Source organism: Rhipicephalus microplus, chromosome 1, assembly GCF_043290135.1.
Source record: "Rhipicephalus microplus isolate Deutch F79 chromosome 1, USDA_Rmic, whole genome shotgun sequence".
Classification (NCBI taxonomy): domain Eukaryota; kingdom Metazoa; phylum Arthropoda; class Arachnida; order Ixodida; family Ixodidae; genus Rhipicephalus; species Rhipicephalus microplus.
Genome location: NC_134700.1, coordinates 301,464,282 through 301,482,552, shown reverse-complemented (window position 1 = coordinate 301,482,552; position 18,271 = coordinate 301,464,282). Strand labels below are relative to the sequence as shown.

The window sequence follows — 18,271 nt, the reverse complement described above, 5'->3', positions numbered from 1 at the left end:
CAAATATCCGCAAACTGCACGTCATACAGAAAAGGGCTGTTCGTGCCGTTGCAAATGCTCCATATCGCAGTCACACCACTCCCATATTTCACGACATGAAGCTGCTACCTCTACCTGAATACTACCGCGCAATGCTTGTGAAACGCTACCAGGCAGGATTAAAAGGCGACAACCTTTTAGGAACCATTGCCAACCTAAACCACCGCAAAGTTCTTTATAACACGCGTTTCAATCACACATGGCTTATCCCGCGCACGCGCACTAACTACGGCAAAGAAATGCTGCGGTTCCTCCTGCCGTTTCACTTGAATGCCATATCGTCTTCCATTTGAGTGACTGTTCTGATTGTAAGTGTAGTAAGCGTATGGGCACATGCCCCATATTTTTTTTTACTTTGGTGCTAATCTTGCGATCTTCTTTTCTTGCATCGTTACACTCTCTTATTGATATCGTATGTGTAAGGAAATAATTACGGTCATTTCTTTGAGTTTATTACTTTTCAATCTTCATGATTTATTATGCTTATGCTTTATTATGCTTATGCTTATTATACTTTATGATATATGCTTGCTCAAATTTTTGTACATTGTCACTGCAATAAAAGTGTTGCCTATGCTGCCCATTTGTAAGGGGTCGTGGTCCCAGTCAAGCCCATTAGAGGCTTTTTGACCACGGCCCTCCGCATCCCGAATGTTGAAATAAATAAAGTTCAAAGCTCCAAGAAAAAGGGGAGCCGACGGACGGAAACAAAATGTGTGCACATCCTTCACTATCCCGAGTGGATCTCTGACCGACTGTGATGCCAACCGAAGGAACGTTTTGTCGCTAGATGGACTCTGAAAAAATCCCTGCATTGCAAAAAAAGTCTCTGGGTTACATTTTTAATGTCATTATTCAGGGTAATTGACTCTTACGTATTAAGATAGTTTGCTCTGTGGACGAGTTCTTTTGAATCTTGTTACGAGGAAAAACTACCATTGATAATCTTTTAAGGCTTTGCCACACGTTTTTTTTTTTTCACCTTCTGTGGAGTTGCATATAAAGTGTTTGCAAATGGCACCTGCTACCATTGAAACAGATTTGCATGTCAAATTCACTTTGCACACGCATTGAAGACAAAGATGTGATCATTCGGGGCAACCGCAAGTCGGTCGCGCCTTCCTTGTACTTTCAGCTTGAGAGCTGGTGGTCTATTACTATTTTTCAGATTTTCAATCAGTGTTAATGTTTTCAGGAGCTGTAAATTGGCGCTTTATTACTGGATCACAGCTACGCCTTTCCTCTGTACTTTCGATCATCTCCTCGCTTGGCCAAATCTATTGGTCACTTTCTCTCTCTCTTGTTCGCATGATGAAAAGAAAAACACGTGAACAGTCTTGTCTCTTTTCATAACACCATTTCAATATTGAACGCGTACGACATTATGAAATCGCCAGCCCTACTTTCGCTCTGCTGTTTGATAATATTCCTGGTTATTTCACATGGAGACAGTGCTCGGCGAAAGCACTCCGTGAGCACTACTGCACAAAATTTTTCTTTGCTTCAATGTGCAGCAATCAATCAGAGAGCTCAATATAATATGCGCGCGCTTCACCGTTACGACTACAGAGTATAATTTCCCCAGTATTCCAACTATATTATTCTCGCGTTACAAAACTCCTATGCCCTTTACATCGTCCATCAGAGCACCAAGACGGTCTCAAACAGAAAAAAAAACATGAATTAGCCTGAATTTCATACAGCCATTGTAGTTGAAAGAGCGTGTACAACTTAGTACTGCCCTTATTCAGGCAGCGCGATGTCACAATTCCAGAGCCTTACGAAAATCCATGGATTAACAAAAACGATGTCATGTTCCTGAAGAATGTTGAAAATTTCTGGATCTAGGGCTAAATTCCCAGGGTTGCCATCACTGTTGACTGACTTTCGACGCGCGCACTCGAGGCGTCTTGGGAGACTCGAACGCAGCGCCACAGTCGACATCCGGTTGCGGAAGAGAGAGGCTTACGTCACTCCCACTGTCCCGTCACCCCCGGAAAATCTTTTCAGGCCTGCGCCCAGCAATTTGACGTCATTTCCGGCCGGCCGACTCTCGGGGAAGCCGCAGCGGCAGCGAGCGCAGCGCGGGCGGCGGTGGTGACGGTTCGGCGGCGTGGTGTTGACGGTGTTTCACGTTTGTTGCTTTCCGTTGTTGTTTTGCGGCAATTTCGTTTCCGTGCGTGATGCTGGAGTGATGCGACAATGCCGAATAAGTGTTGTGTACCCGGATGCACCGGCAACTACAAAACAGGAAAGAAGATACAAGTGTTTTCCTTCCCTAAAGACGCCGACGCTCTCAAACAATGGCTACGCGCCATTCCTAGGAAGGACTTCGTGCCGACTTCGTGCACTAAGGTAAGAATTTGAGATGCTCCTGTTCTTAGCTTGTCGTTGCTTGTTCGGGTAGAAATCACCTATGATGGGAAATACTTGAGCGTGTGGCCGCCGGGCCTCGCGAAGCGCTGACGCCAGCAGCGTTCGCAGCAAGGATGGTCAGCTGCGCTTTGTTCACTAACAGTGCCGTGGTGTCGTCCATTCTTGCAAGCTCTCGGTGGAAGCGCTTCGTAGAGTGCGGTGACATCACGCTCCCGTGTTTCCTTTCATGTTGCTTGTACCGCTTAGCGCAGCGCTTTTATTTAGATGCTTGCGAAACGTAGGTAGACTTTGTTTTAGCTACACGGACTGTAAACGCGGTCATGCAAACGGGAGCGCATTTTTTTCTTTTGAGAAGTGGCGTCTCAGACGTTCTTGAAACGTTTTTGCAGGTGTGCGCGAATCATTTCGACGCTTCATGCATTGAGAAGACGACATCGTAGGCGGATCCAAGGACAGGGAGAGTTATTGAAGTTGCACTCCCAGTACCACGGTTGCGTCCTGGATCTGTCCCAACGGTATTTTCCGGCTGTCCGTCCTACCTATCAGTACGAGACCAGAGCACGAGAGAAACCCCTGACGCCAAGAGGAGCCGACAAGAAGCCTCCCAACTCGCCCGTGCTGTAGAAAAGTCGCTGGCGTCATATGAAGCGGAGCAAAAACGAGACCGGTTTTCGTCCCTCGAAGAACTAAGGGCTCGCCTGCAAGGGGTGTCAGTGTCTCCAAAGTGGACTGTGATTCATAAAGAAGAGTGCTCCATGTTTTTGAACATTATCGACTATCGTGAACCTTGTTTGAATGCGTCATTGACCGTGTTTGCAAACCTTGAAGTCTTTGCCTGCTATCAAGGTTCACCAATCAAGAACCTTGGTAGCGCTGTTGTACCACACTCAGTTCAAAAAGTAAGTTCCTTGTTGGAAATTTTGAACAACCTGTCGATGCTGTCTGAGGAGCGCTGCACTTATTGCCACCTGGCTCAAGCAATACATTCCCTTGTTTGAGCCTTGTTTCCAGTTTTGTATCTCTTTACAAGTTGTTAGCTTTTAAAGGTGCTGTACTTTTTTCTTTTTTTTTTAACTCGAACTGCCTCGGTGCCCACTGTAGCAGTTGTACAGTCCGTTTTGGTACCTAAGCTGTGTACACTTTCCTTGTGCACTCTGTGTACAGACATGTTGTGCACTGTGATTTGTTTTTTTCTTAGATTTTTGTTTGATTTTTTCCCTAGGACATGCACCTACCTGTGGCAGTACAATTACTTTTCTTTCTGTCATTTATCATGCTGTGGACCACAATTTAGTCACCAGTGTTCTTTTGTATTGTATTTTTTTGGCAAGTGTTTGAACCTGATACCTTGTGTTGCTACTGCTACTATGATAAACGAATGGTATGTTTTCCTCTAACCTACAATTTAAATGAAAGTGTGCTTTTTCTGTTCCAAAGCTCGGGGATGTTTTTGCTGTTACAATCTGTTTTGTTTTCTGAGTTTTATGTGGCAAGATATTGTGTTTTGTACTTTTGGCATATTTTCAGCATTAAGGGCAACATCTTGTGTTGCCTGTCGTCTGCCTGGACCGAGAACAATGTGCACTGTGATATTTGTACAGACGGCGTCTGGCTGTGATAAATAAATACGCATTATTCCATTCACGATATTCATTATTTCTTGATACCTTGATAAGTTCCCCCGCAACGGTGGCTCAGTGGCTAAGGCGTAGCGCTGCTGAGCACTAGGGCGCAGTTTCGATACCCGGCTGCGGCGGCCGCATTTCTGATGGAGGCGAAAAGCAAAAACGCCCGTGTGTACGAGATTTCGGCACACAATAAAGATTCCCAGGTAGTAAAACTTGATCCTGAGCTCTCCCCTACGGCGCGCTTCATCGCCTGCGTTGCGTCGGCGCGTTAAACCATACAATCAATGGATACCTTGATAAATTGTGCGGACATGGTGTCAAGGAACCTCGCCCGAGTCGGTAGGCGTGAAGGGCGCTCGCGGCTGGCGCAGCCACCCAGCGAAGGGCGGCCGGCCGGCGCGATGTGACGTCGTCGACGTCACGTCACGTGACGCGCAGGCCTGAAAAGCTTCCGGGGGTGACGACTGTCCCTGCGCCGACGGCCCACGAAGGAGGGGAGAATCATAGTAGGACATGAGAACGGCAGAAACAGGCGAAAAAGCTCACGCACTGGCGTCGGGCTAGCCTCTATCCCCATGGTGCTTAATTTTTAGGGGCGAAGCTCTTTATAGCGGCACCCGTTCGTCCCTCGTAGCCGTTGTAGTAGTGTGTAACAAGTATAACATTTTGACCCCCAAGGTGGTGCCGGTGAGAGATTTCTTCTGTGCGTTGCCGAACAATAAAAGATAGTGCTCAATGTACATGCCAATGGCTGCTAAGGGGGAATGAGAGACATGAGAATACGGCTTTTAGTTAACGCGCACGCTGCGAATTTTTCATTGTTCAACAACGCACAGAAGACAAAAAAAGGGTTGCTACGTTATACTCGCTGGGCGTAACCTCCTAGGTTTTAGAAAGGTTTAGCGAGCGTTGGACCACAGTGCCATGAATACAGTGAACTAGTATATACAATGAACTCGAGGTGGTTAAAGGTGGGAAGTAGACACGAAGCACAAGCCGTAAAAAAGTGTGCGTGTGCCTTCTCTCGTTCAGTCCTTAGAATGTCCGCTGGATGGCGGTGCTTCTATATGACGAATATATGATGAAAAGATGCGAGATGGTGGTACTTGGAGTGTTGAATAGGTGGACCAACGGACACACAGACAGATGCATGAACGGACGGATGGACGCATGGACCGACGCAGGAGCGAATGCATGGACGAAAGTGGGAACGGACGCACGAACAGACGCACGCATGGGCGGGCACACAGACGCACGCATGGATGGACGGAAGCAAGAACGAATGGACGGATGGATGCTTCGCCCCACTATCCATCATTAACTCCGTGGATATGCTGCCATGTTTTTTTATGGGTAAGTGGGATTGAAAGATCCAAAACCACTATATTATTGTGAGAGACACCGTAGTGCATAGAGCTCCGAATATTTCGACCACCTGGGGTTCTTTAACGTGCACTTAAATGTAAGTACACGGTCCTACAGCATTTTCGCTGCCACCAAAGAGGCAGCCGCCGCAGCTGAGATTAGATTCCGCGACCCGCGGGTCAGCAGCCGAGTGCCTTAGCCCCTAGACCACTGAGGCGGGGCTGCACATTACAATGGGTGGCCTTACCTTTTTCCGCAGCACAAACTTGCATCCTGAATTGCGGCTCCGGGTGGAGTGATATACATGGGCTCTGAAGAAGCTCAAATGCATGAGTGGAAGAGGTCGTCGCCACGAGCGTGCTCGCGCAGGGTTCTTCTTAAGGGGGGGGGGGGAGGTTCGTCGAAGTGGCCCCCTCCCTATTAGGGTAATGTACGAGGCTGAATTTATGCCCCCCCCCCTCCCCGAGTTGCAGCACCCACTCCCTATATGTCAATGTATCGGTTTGACTTGCACCCCCTCTTGGGCGAGCAGGGGAGAGGCTGCTTTCGTCGTGCGCACGCCTATGGTTGTCGCATGTTAACGTGCCTTCCATAACTTATCTCGCCCTATCAGCATAGTTGTCGATCACTCATAAGACCATCTCGCTGCTGTCGCACGCCGTCAGTGGCGGCATTGGCTTTATTGCGCTATACTACTCGCAGGATCACGACGCGACCAGCACCTGCCTGTCTCGCGACTAGGCAGGAACAGCCAATTTCGTCCTCCAGAATCGAATAACCCTGCTTCCTGTGTATTGTCACAGCAGGCCCGAGACCATTCTTTAAAGATGGCTGTGACAAAGTTTCAGCCTAAGCTCCAGCGTGGGAGAGACTGGCCACAGTTATTCAATCAGTGTCACCCACCAGACGTCCTTTGGGCAGGTGTCCTGCGCCCACCACTCCGATGTAGCCAACACTGCCCACCGGCCCCGCCGCGGAGGCCTAGTGGCTAAAGTACTCGGCTGCTAACCCGCAGGTCGTGGGATTGAATACCGGCTGCGGCGGCTGCATTTCGATGGAGGCGAAAATGCTGTAGGCCCGTGAGCTCATATATGGGTGCACATTAAAGAACCCTGGTAGTCGAAATTTGCGGAGCCCTCCACTATGGCGTCTCTCATAATCATATGGTGGTTCTGGGACGTTAAACCCCACGTACCACGTATCAATCAATCAACACCGCCCGCTGGAGGCATAGTAGACCATTTCGCGCGCCGCTGTCATGGCCGAGTGTGACGATGAAAGGCGGCCCCGAAGTTACTGTACCGAATCTCTTGCGCGCGGGTAGCTAGCGCGAAGTAGAGAAGTAAAAAGGGGCAGAATAAGAACAGCCGGTCCAGTATGCAGGCGTTGTGTCTTATCTTTGAAAGAAATATACTTTCTTAGTGCGCAGAGAACGTTTCACAAGGAAGAAAGAGCAGAGATAGGGCAGAGCACACTCCTATCTCTCTGCTCTTTCTTCCCTCTGAAACGTTTCCTGCGCACTAAGAAACTATATTTCGTTGAAAAATGCAATACCAACCAGCCCAAGTGGCCACCCTTTTGTTGTGTCTTACAATTCTCTTACAGTATATAGGTATTTTCGACATGATTTGATGGGGGTCACGCTTTTTTTTTGGGGGGGGGGGGGGGGCGTGTATTATTCCCCGACAAAAAGTAACGTGCTTTTCACGTTGCATGTCACAATGAAAACTCGTGTTGCGGCATGCAACGTGAAAAGCAGGCGCGTCTGCTAGAGCACTGGTCTCAAACGCGCGCGCCGCCTGCGTTTGGTGGACACTTTGCTGGTGGCCCGCCGGGCATGTGCCGGTTATCACTTTGCGATTTGTTGCTGTCACTCAAACAATGCACAAGAAACGCTCAACTACCTGTGCGAAGACACGTTTCACTTTGTTCTTATACCGATTCACATATAGGCGGATTAGGCACGTTTTTAAAGAGAATAGTTTTTCTTGGGCACCTTCGACACAAAAATTTTGGGTCTGTCTATCGGTTGACTTGTATGTTGGTCCGCCAAAACGATACCCAAAACGGTTAAAATTCAACCCCATCCGCCGCACCCACCAATATTGCTCATTGCTCAAGTTTCAGGGTTCATACTTGTGCGGCTGTCAAATAAAAAGCAATTGTGGCGCATATCTGAGGTACAATAACAACAAGTAAATATTCTCTGTTTGTGTTTTTACTGGAAAAGTCATACATACATAATTCTAAGGACCGGAGCATTTATCACACTGTGCTGACAATGCAACGCTATGCACGGAAAGGCGTGTGTCTCCAACGCTTTGCTAAGACGACATGGTGGTGGCACCTGCCCGTCGCCTTGCGTTCTACACCTTATCACCTTCGAGACGAGCGCGCACGCTGCTCGCTCCGTTTTCCAAGATAACAGCGATTATGTCTCACGTGTGACTTGCTTTAATGCGCTCGTTCGCCTCCGCTGCACGCATCGATGTACTCTAACGCAGCGCCTCCAGAATACCATTAACTGATATTTTCTCGCGCAGAACGGTGAATAAACGTTTTGTTCACTCTCTCCAGACGTAAGACTATCGTCTTTCGACGACATTTGCAGAGAAACATGCAGATACCGGTCCAAATTTTTTTTTGGAAAGTTTAATTGTAAGCTACACGGGCATAATTGGTCTCAATCATTCTTTTGTCGAGGCACCCCATGCAGGCACAATGCTATAAAATACAACTGTTGGTGAGCTCTTTGTACTGGTATGTTTCCCAAAAGGTTGCTACTTCATATGATACTCATTTATGACATATGAGAATTGCCTATACTTTGGCTGGAACGTAGGTGAAATTTTCATCGAATGCCGCCTACCTCCCTCCCACCCTTCCACACACACTCCACACTTTAACCTCTTTCATTGTCTTAGGCCTCGCGAGGCCGTATTTCGCGACTGCGGCACACTAGGTGAGGAGAGTCCACTGTGCTAGAGAGGCTGCGTGCACGCATCTACTGATATTGTCTAAACGTTAACGTACAGAAGTGAGTCCCGCGACAAGGTCTGACGTAATCTGGTCCTCGGCCTTCCCCATGCTGGCGCTCAGTTGCGGGTTGTACAGTTCGGTAGATTTCAGGATGTCGATGACGCGGTCCAGTGACTGGCCCACAGAGGCTGCGCAGTTGTCTTTTGTCGCCATGAGCATGTTGACAACCTGCAATCAAGTTAGTTTTATTTCAATCGTTTCATTTTATTACCTAAAAAGTCCAACAGGGGTATTACATAGGAGTGGGTTTACATATGTTCATTATACATCGTCAGAAATAACATTTCGATAAGCAATAATAAACAGGACATGGGTGCAGCGTACATGATTCTGTGATATACACAAGCAGTTGGAATTATCAAAATGACATCTAGTGATTTCATTTCTCAAAAATGATGAGATATATCTTGTGTGAATGCGGGTGCACTGGTAAGGGTGGCAATTTGGTGAGGCAGGCTGTTCCAACCTGTCACTGTGCAAAAAAAAAAAAAAAGAACTTGAAAAGGTGGTAGTATGAGTGCGTGAGTGGCCCACTTGGTTGATGTGTCCAGTTCGATGCGACACTCTGCCAGCGGGAATAATGTACGGTGGTTGATTAAGTGAACAATCATAAAACTTATGAGAGATATAGATAATACACGGCGACGAGAAGCAAGGGTTGGCGGACCCAAGTCCTTTCATAATGACAGCACGCTGACATATGAATATTGAGAGTGTATGAACCTTACAGCATGGTTTTGCACGGTTTCGAGAGCGTTGCCTAAATATGTTTGGTGAGCGCTCTACACTGCGCTTACGTATTCGAGTTTAGCGCGGATTATGGTTTGATAGGCTAGTAATCTGACATGCTTTGAGGCTTGTTTTAAGTGTTGATTGATTGATATGTGGGGTTTAACGCCCCAGAACCATCATATGACTATGGGAGACGCTGTAGTGAAGGGCTCAAGAAATTTCGACCACCTGTGGTTTTTAACGCGTACCCAAACTGAGCACACGGGCCTACAACACTTCCGCCTCCATCGTAAATACAGTTGTTTTAGGTGTCGTTTAGGAAAACGAAGTGCCTTGTTAGAAGATGAGACGACGTTAGTAATATGTGCGTTCCAAGCTAAATCATCAGTTTGGGTAACACCGATGTATTTGTATGAGGGCGAAGCTTCCAATGATATGTTATTGATTTAACATGAATAAAACAAAGGGTTACGTAGGCGGGAAAATGTCACAACCTTGCATTTAGCGGGGTTTAACGTCATTAGCCAACAGTCACACCATTGTTTCAGAAGGTTAATATTTGCCCGAAGAGAAATTTGGTGAGGTGTATCAGTAATAGGCCTGTAAATAACGCAATCATCTGCAAACATGCGAATATTACAGGTTACATGCGCAGGTAGATCGTTCATATATATTACAAATAGGAGAGGCCCAAATACAGATCCTTAACGAACTTTGGAAGCTACCCGTAGGGAATCAGAGGTGCCATTGTTAATAAAACCAAACTGGGAACGATTATTAAGAAAGGCTTCGATCCATTGTAAGATGTCGAGGTGTAGATTTGCCAAAGATAGTTTTAGTAGTGATCGTTGATGTGGCACCTTATCGAACGCTTTCGCGAAGTCTAAAAACATGGCGTGTGGCCGTAGGTTAGTATCGATATTTGTGTGAAGATCATGCAGAAACGCTGCCGATTGGGTTTCGAATGAAAGCCCTTTGCGAAGTCTATGCGGTGAAGGATGAAAAAATTATTCGAGTCTAAAAATTTCATGATTTATGTATAAATAACATGTTTCATGGTTTTGCAAGGTACGCTGGTAAGTGAGATGGAGCGATAGTAAAGTGGGGAATGCGTGTTCCCGAATTTAGAGATTGGAACAATCCTTCCCTCCGTTAAATCATGAAGTATGATGCCTGTGGAAAGTGACTGAGATAACAATAGACATAAATAAGCAGCACCTATATGTTTGGTATTCTTTAACACTTCTGAATTTATGTTATTGACTTAGGCTAAATATGACAGTTTGGGATTGTCAATCAGAGAGAAGATATCATCGACATGGAAAGCTATCGCTGGCATGGCATCCGGTGTGCTCGTCGCTGTAGAAGGAAATGGTAGGTTAGGTTCCTTGGTGAAAACTGACGCAAAATCTGCATCGAAAAAATCGGCAGATCCCACGTACAGTGGGAATCAGTGACATATGAAGCACGAATGAGAAATGTTATGTCACTTGGAAATCAGTACAACGTTACGAGGTGGAAGTAAACGATGCCGTACATGACTTCCTGTCGTGATTATCACGTTTGGATGTGTCGTTTACCTTCATCTATTCACGTTACGTGATACGAAATTTAGTATATGCGGAGCTAGCAAAACGGCCGTGAGCACGCTATGAGCGTGGTATGTTGTCATGTTGTTGCTTAACACGCGTGTCAGGAATATCATGTTTCCACCAGTCATGTATTTTGTCATCCATTGACGTCACGTAACACCAAATTTGGTATATGTGGAGCTAGGAAAACGGCCGCGAGCGCATCATGAAAGGCCCAATATACCCCAATGTAGCGTTGACGAGTGCGCACGCTGGGCGCAGCGACGCTACGTTAGCAAAAAGCGAGCACTATATAATCTGACGCCAGGCGTGACCAGCGTCCGTCGGCGCGGAGTGATGGCAACCAGTGCGAAATGCGACATGGTGCATTTCGCACCGATGCGTTACCCAGACAACACTGCGTCTCCGTCTTTTCGCGTCAAAGCAACACCGCGTGGCGCGCGCCTGCAATTATATGGCAGGACCGGTGCCTGGCCGTGGCAACGCCGGCGTGACGCGACGGAATGAACGCGGGCGAGCACGCACACCACGCCGCTTCGAAATGTATTGGCACCTTGACTGTGGCACACAGTCATGTTCTCACATGACTCGCATCTCATCATTGTCATATTTGCACCAGTCACATACGCTCGTCATTCATTGGCGCCACGTAATACCAAATTTGGTATACGTGAAGCTATAGCGAAACGGCCATGAGCGCATCATCAGTGTGGCATGTAGTCATGTTGTTACATGACACGCATGTCGTGATTATCATGTTTGGATGTGTAATTTACCTATGTCGTCCGTTCGCGTCACGTAATACCGAGTTTGGTACGTGTGAAGCTAGCGAAACGGTCGCGAGCACAATATGAGCATAGCATGTAGTCATGTTGTTACATCACACACCTCTCATGATTATCATGTTTGCACCAGTCACATACCTTTGTCATCCGTTCGCATACTGTAATACCAAATTTATTATATGAGACGCTAGCGAAACGGCCCAGAGCGCATCATGAGCGTGGCATGTAGTCATGTTTTTACATGACGCGCATGTCATGATTTTCATGCTAAGGTCTGTCGCTTGTGTTCGCCATGCAATCATGCCATACCTTACCAGTTTTGCAACATACCATGTGAACGAAACCAGCGCAAGAGCTACAGGACCATAGAATGTATATCATGGCATTCATGATATACATGTCATGATTTTCATGTTATGACTAGTCAATTATGTTTTTCATACAGTCATGTTATGCCATACCAAGATTGATATCGATACCGTTATCGAAACGGCCAGGAGAGCTAAAAGTTAAGATAGATAAAAGTCTAGATAGATAGATAGATAGATTATCTAGATAGATAGATAGATAGATAGATAGATAGATAGATAGATAGATAGATAGATAGATAGATAGATAGATAGATAGATAGATAGATAGATAGATAGATAGATAGATAGATAGATAGATACGCTCAAAGTCGCCGAAGTTCGCTAAGAAATGCTTTGGATTCAAAATTTTCGCACACTCCTCGTCGTCGACCATTTCACTGTCTTCGTTAATTAGCGTGTTGCTGTTTATATATTGAGGATTAGCCACCTGCCAGAATTTCTTTCGGTTGTTGAACCGCATCTTAATTGGACAGGTCTTCGTGAAAGTACGTTTTTTTTGCTTTCCTGAAGGCATATAAGAATGCGCGTTGCGCTGTGTAATAGTTATTTCATGCGCATTCATTTGTGGTTCCTTTTGCAGCTCGGTATAAACGTTTCTTTCTGTTACCCAACCTTTTTAATGAATTCCTGAACCATCGTGTTTAGATGTATTCGTAATGCATGCGTTTTAGATGCATGCGTTAGATGCATTCGTAATGCTATCTTTGGGATGTACAGTCGAGTGCATAATTTTAGAGACTACGGGAGCGCGTGCCGAGGCGCGTCGCTGCGCCTTCTGGCGGCTGCATGGCTCTGTCCGGGAGCGCGTACTGCGCACGCTCGTCCCATATCACCCGGCAGCCTGCCCTTTCGCTCGTTTCAACGGCGCGCATCTCGAAACGATGCGGACGGCGCAAGGTGCCACTTCTGTAGTCGCTGTGAAGACAATGAAAAACGCCGAGCGCTAATGTGACGACCACACATCATTTGCGGGTTTCGGCGTGCTGCACATAGTGCACGTTACTCCTAGGCGATCCGCGGCGTGATGACATTTTGAATGTCGAGTTAGGCAATCAATAAGCTCAGCCAGCAGTGTTGCCTTTTGTGCTCCCATTCGCCGAACTGACGCACGTAGTAATACTCGGTCCAAATATCATGTGTATATGAACATGCGTGAAACCACCAAACGTACAAGAGCTGCAGAAAAGAGCCGAGGAAGAAAGGTGAAAACAAGCTCGGTTTGTTAAGGATAAATCCTTTATTAAGGCCGCTGCGGTGGTGCAGTGGTTTCGATGCTCGGCTGCTGACCCGAAAGACGCATCTTCAAGTCTAGTCGCGCATGCCGTATTTCGATAGAGGAGAGACACTTGAAAACTAGTATACTGAGTGGACGTTAAAGAACCCCGAATAAGCAAACATTCCCAAAACGTTACTTTGGTGGAGCTCTATGTCATATCTATATATTACAATTTATTTCTCTCTCTATATCGTGGTTCTGTCACGTTGAGAGCCCGTACTTATTATTGGTAGGAGTCCAGCCTCGACCCAAGAGTTCGTAAGATTCTGATTTCATATATTCATGTGTCTTCTGCTACTAGAACCATAAACCCCGATTAAAGTCAATTTAATAATTGGATGCATTATAGTAAATTAAGACAAGTAAGCGTGAATTAATGCGGATTGAGACGTGCAAGAGATGTCACAGGCTTTTACTTTCGGGTCTTTTCATATTTGGTGGTATCTGGGAATGTTTTTTCCGGAAACCAGAGAAAATAACGAAGGTTGAAGTGGGCGTCACCGCTTTCAGTATTTGAATAGAACTATACTCATGACATATGCACGGAACATTCTCGAACGCGAAGTAGTCGGAAATTGAGACTGCCTCCATTAACATCCGTCGCTCGATCATCAGCGTGTATTCTGGTATTCTGGTCACGTTGTTTTGTAAAATACTGCAGTGAATTACAGGCGAGCACATTTCAGTTCGAAGGGCTCAAATGTTGGAGGCCCCACAAGGAAACAAAAGTTAATTCCTTAAGCTGATCGACCAAATACCTCGCACGGTGGCACACCGCTCATTTTGTACACATTACTCTGTACACATTACTCACTGCGTGGAAACGCGATTCTTTATTATAACTCTCTCAGAAAAATTGGGCACTCAGGAGGTTCACGCGTGCTTGCGACGCAGGCGCAGTACCATTTTGTAATTTTTGTCAATTCTTTGCCTTGTTTCGTGGTCTTTCGGGCTTGGTGACGATAAGAAATTATCTCGTACAGCAAATGTTGAATGGCAGCATATCGCGGCACAGCCCAGTTATTAAACAGCTATTGGACAGTGCCATTCTCGAAAGAGTATAAGATAGGGGGTTTCAAGGCCCCCACATTCGTCTTCAATGATGTCGCCACGAGTACCAGCTGATGGAAGGAGACGCATCGTAGGGTTAAGCATTCAAGCCTTTTCTCAGCGGGTCATCTGCCGGCTCCTTCAAAGGTCAAAAAATGCGGTGAGTCGTGCCATCCAAGCATACCGACAAACCGGGGGGATCAGTAACCGAGACCGTGCTGGAAGGTCAAGATGCACAGATGATGAAGTGGACAGGCTAATTATCGCCGCCGTAGTAGCTGATCCCCGTATAACAACGAAAGGCATAAAAGATGCATTGCATCTCAACACCTCCGTCTGCACTATCCGTAGGAGGTTGGCAGAAGCAGGGCTTGCCAACTGCGTCGCGGCCCAGAAGCCCCACAACACGGACAGGCAAAGATCCACGCGACTGCAGTTTGCGCGTTCTGTGCAGATATGGGGTTCAGAAGAGTGGGGAGAAGTCGTGTTCAGCGATGAATCAACGTTTTCAAGTCGCTGGGATCAGGAACGGCGAGTATGGCGTCCAATGAACTCAAGGTAACATTTGCGATTTGTCTTCTACATTAATGTCATATTGTACTATTCACCATTGAATGTGTAGAAAGAGTAGTGCACAGGGTAAGTAGCTGCAGCTGGTAAAATTAATGGCAGGTCACCCACTACAGTGCACCTTAATTACGTTGTGGTTAAGGCAAGTAAAGCCCAGCACATTATTGTCTTCGAACTTGCTGTAGAACGTTGCTTAGCTTTGATTCTCTTTAAGCTGTGTTACTTCTTATCGTGAGCAGCTCGCCAAACTTAAGCACCTTAGCCAATGTTTGTATATTGTACCTCATTACCTTAGAAAAATACAGTTGAGTTTGCGAGGCCTTCTGAAACGCACTGAGGGTGCCTTACCAACATGTCGAATATTTCGCACCATCTTGGCGATCTCGCATAATTAAAATTTTATTATATGGATCTTCAAGCAAGACGAAATTGTTCGGGGATAAAGTGACTATGTGCCATTGTCGTTCTTATAAATCCGTGTAACCAATCCAGCATTTCCTTCCTCGCCAGGTATTCACCACAGCACATGCAGTCGGTCTTTGCCAGTGGCCGATGCTCTGTGAGTGTCTGGGCCGCCATGACCAGGGAAGGACTTGGACCACTGGTTCTTATCGATGGGAACCTTTCGGCCTCCACGTACTCCCTTACAACAGAGAGAGAATGGCTCCCTTATGTCTTGAATGGGCCGTTCAAGGACGGTTGTTTCATGTACCAGCATGCGAGGAGCCCGATTCACACTGCTCGCAGTGTAAAATCTTTGCTTGAGGGCCTTCCTGTACTAAGTCTGGTATCAATACCATTATAGAAACGGCCAGGAGATCTAAATGTCGTAGGCCGTTACATAGATAGATAGATAGATAGATAGATAGATAGATAGATAGATAGATAGATAGATAGATAGATAGACGGACGGGTAGATAGATAGATAGATAGATAGACGGACGGGTAGATAGATAGATAGATAGATAGATAGACGGACGGACGGGTAGATAGATAGATAGATAGATAGATAGATAGATAGACGGACGGACGGGTAGATAGATAGATAGATAGATAGATAGATAGATAGATAGATGGACGGACGGACGGGTAGATAGATAGATAGATAGATAGATAGATAGATGGACGGACGGACGGACGGGTAGATAGATAGATAGATAGATAGATGGACGGACGGACGGGTAGATAGATAGATAGATAGATAGATAGATGGACGGACGGACGGACGGGTAGATAGATAGATAGATAGATAGATAGATAGATAGATAGATAGATAGATAGATAGATGGACGGACGGACGGGTAGATAGATAGATAGATAGATGGACGGACGGACGGACGGGTAGATAGATAGATAGATAGATACGCTCAATGTCGCCGAAGTTCGCTAAGAAATTCTTCGCGCTTAATAAAGCACGCGCAAGTTCGTCGTTCCTTGTGTATTCGTGTCCTATCTAGCGGTGCAGACTTTTCCTGAAATGATAGGTGCAGAGCATCAGCCCATCTACCGCGTTAACATTGATATTCGTGCGCTGGCCGGCAATGCTCACGCGCGCTGCCTTAGCTGATGACGCAGTTCAACTCCACTACCTTGAAGCGTCTGCGCGCGACTGCAGCGCTAGTCGCAGCACGATGCCAGGTGCTCCGAGATTCCCCCTAAGTATGAAACAGCCTGTACTCCACAAAATCATACACGTACTATCGTGAGCAATATACTATCGCATGTTGAATAGCCTCGAGTCATACATCGGCTGATTTGCAGCGGCCGCTGTGGGAAACCAAAGGTGGCGCGCTCACGCTAGCTGTTGACACTCCCGCCTCGATATCGTTGCTGCAAAACGCAGGTTATAGCGTGTCGGCTGCTAGTGGGTGCCGTCGGTGATATGAATTCATTTCAACGCACACATCCACAACCAGTTGACTTAGCAGGCTATGAAGCTACAAAAACATGGGCTGTGACGTAGCCGGCCGTGATGCACATGCTTTTATTACATCTAGATGATGTTCGCTGAGCATTTCGATATGCATCCTTTTCGGTGAATTTTTCATTTTCATGTCATCATTGCTAGCGGCCGAAGGCACGCGCTAAACTGCCGTTTAACAGCAACGATCATGCGTGTATGGTGATGCGGGAGTGTCAACAGTCAGCGGAAGAGCGCCCTCCTTTCCCCTCCAGTTTCGGTAGTGCCATCCTCGTATCACGTTATCTGTATTATGAGGCTCTTGGCCACGCACTCACGCGTTAGAACTCGTATTGCTCGCGATATTACGTCACATGTGCATAGCTCTCAGAACACTAAATTGTAACCTATAGTACGCGCATACATCAGCAAACGGCAACCCTGTATTGCATGCATTTCCTTTCTGGGCAATAAACTTTTGAAACTTAGCGCTGTGTTGTGAATGTGCCGTCTTTTGCCCACGTTCTTTGGCTGCGCTACTATATATTATCATGCTGCCTAAGGCCAGTTTTCAACGGAGTTGCAAGTACTGGTGTGGCTCATCGTATGAATTACAATACTGCGTTGGCACGCAGGGGATCTGGGCTCAGATATATTGTGCCCTTTTTTATTTACCCAGATTTTTTCATTTCGCGTGATATGAGTTACGGAAATCGGCGGCGGATAACTATGGCGCAAGAGACCCTTGTGGTCTCATAACAGCTTTCGCTGTAAAAAATAAAATGATGCAAGAGCGAGCCTGCCAAATGTTTTGATATTTGTGCGATATTGGGCGTGTTTTATGAATGAAGTGCGGGTCTATGTTTCATAGAAGGCCAGGCTTCATCAAGCTTTTACTATTTTAACGTGGACACTTAAAAAAAATGCCGCCATATCCACGAAGTGAATGATGATGAGTGGGCGAAGCTCCGGAGGTAAACCTGGTAAACCATGAATCCTCCGTACATTTTGCCCACTCGATTTTATTGCAACGCTCCCCCTAGCGTACGTCGCTGCACTATATCGAACGATGACACGCGCCATATGTGGCATCATTCCTATTTTATAACACCTCGCATCTTTCATAATCAACTACACGTACCGCCGTCTAGTTTATAACATCTTGCATCTTTTGGACGGACGGACGGACGGACGGACGGACGGACGGACGGACGGACGGACGGACGGACGGATGGATGGATGGATGGATGGATGGATGGATGGATGGATGGACGGACGGATGGACGGATGGACGGATGGATATGGCTGTACCCTTTAGATCGGGCGGTGGCTAGCGTAGAACTGAACGAGAGGTGGCTACATACAGGGGACGCACAGCCCACGCCTTAAGGAGCTTCGCTCCTAAAAAGGTGTGATTACGGTCTTTGAATAGGACGCGAGTGTGCGTTTGATAGGTGGCCGGTAACAACGCATTCTAAATTCATTTCTAAATTCACCTGGCACGTGCAAGTTCATTAATGGCCACTCACCAGGTTTGACAATTTTGAG

The 18,271-nt window shown here is 46.6% G+C and overlaps 1 protein-coding gene across 11 annotated transcripts in view; it reads right to left on the bottom strand.

Annotated features, from left to right (window-relative positions):
• The window catches only part of LOC119165999 (high affinity cAMP-specific and IBMX-insensitive 3',5'-cyclic phosphodiesterase 8B), a 404,448-nt gene that overhangs the window by 179,218 nt on the left and 206,959 nt on the right, over positions 1–18,271 (bottom strand). For all 11 annotated transcript variants that reach the window (XR_012884029.1, XR_012884034.1, XR_012884037.1 and 8 more), the window contains one exon: positions 8,442–8,615. Coding sequence is in view for 8 of the 11 variants with exons in the window: in XM_075865592.1 (XP_075721707.1) it covers positions 8,442–8,615 (174 nt within the window). In the remaining 3 variants the exon portion in view is untranslated. The remainder of the gene's footprint in view (positions 1–8,441; positions 8,616–18,271) is intronic.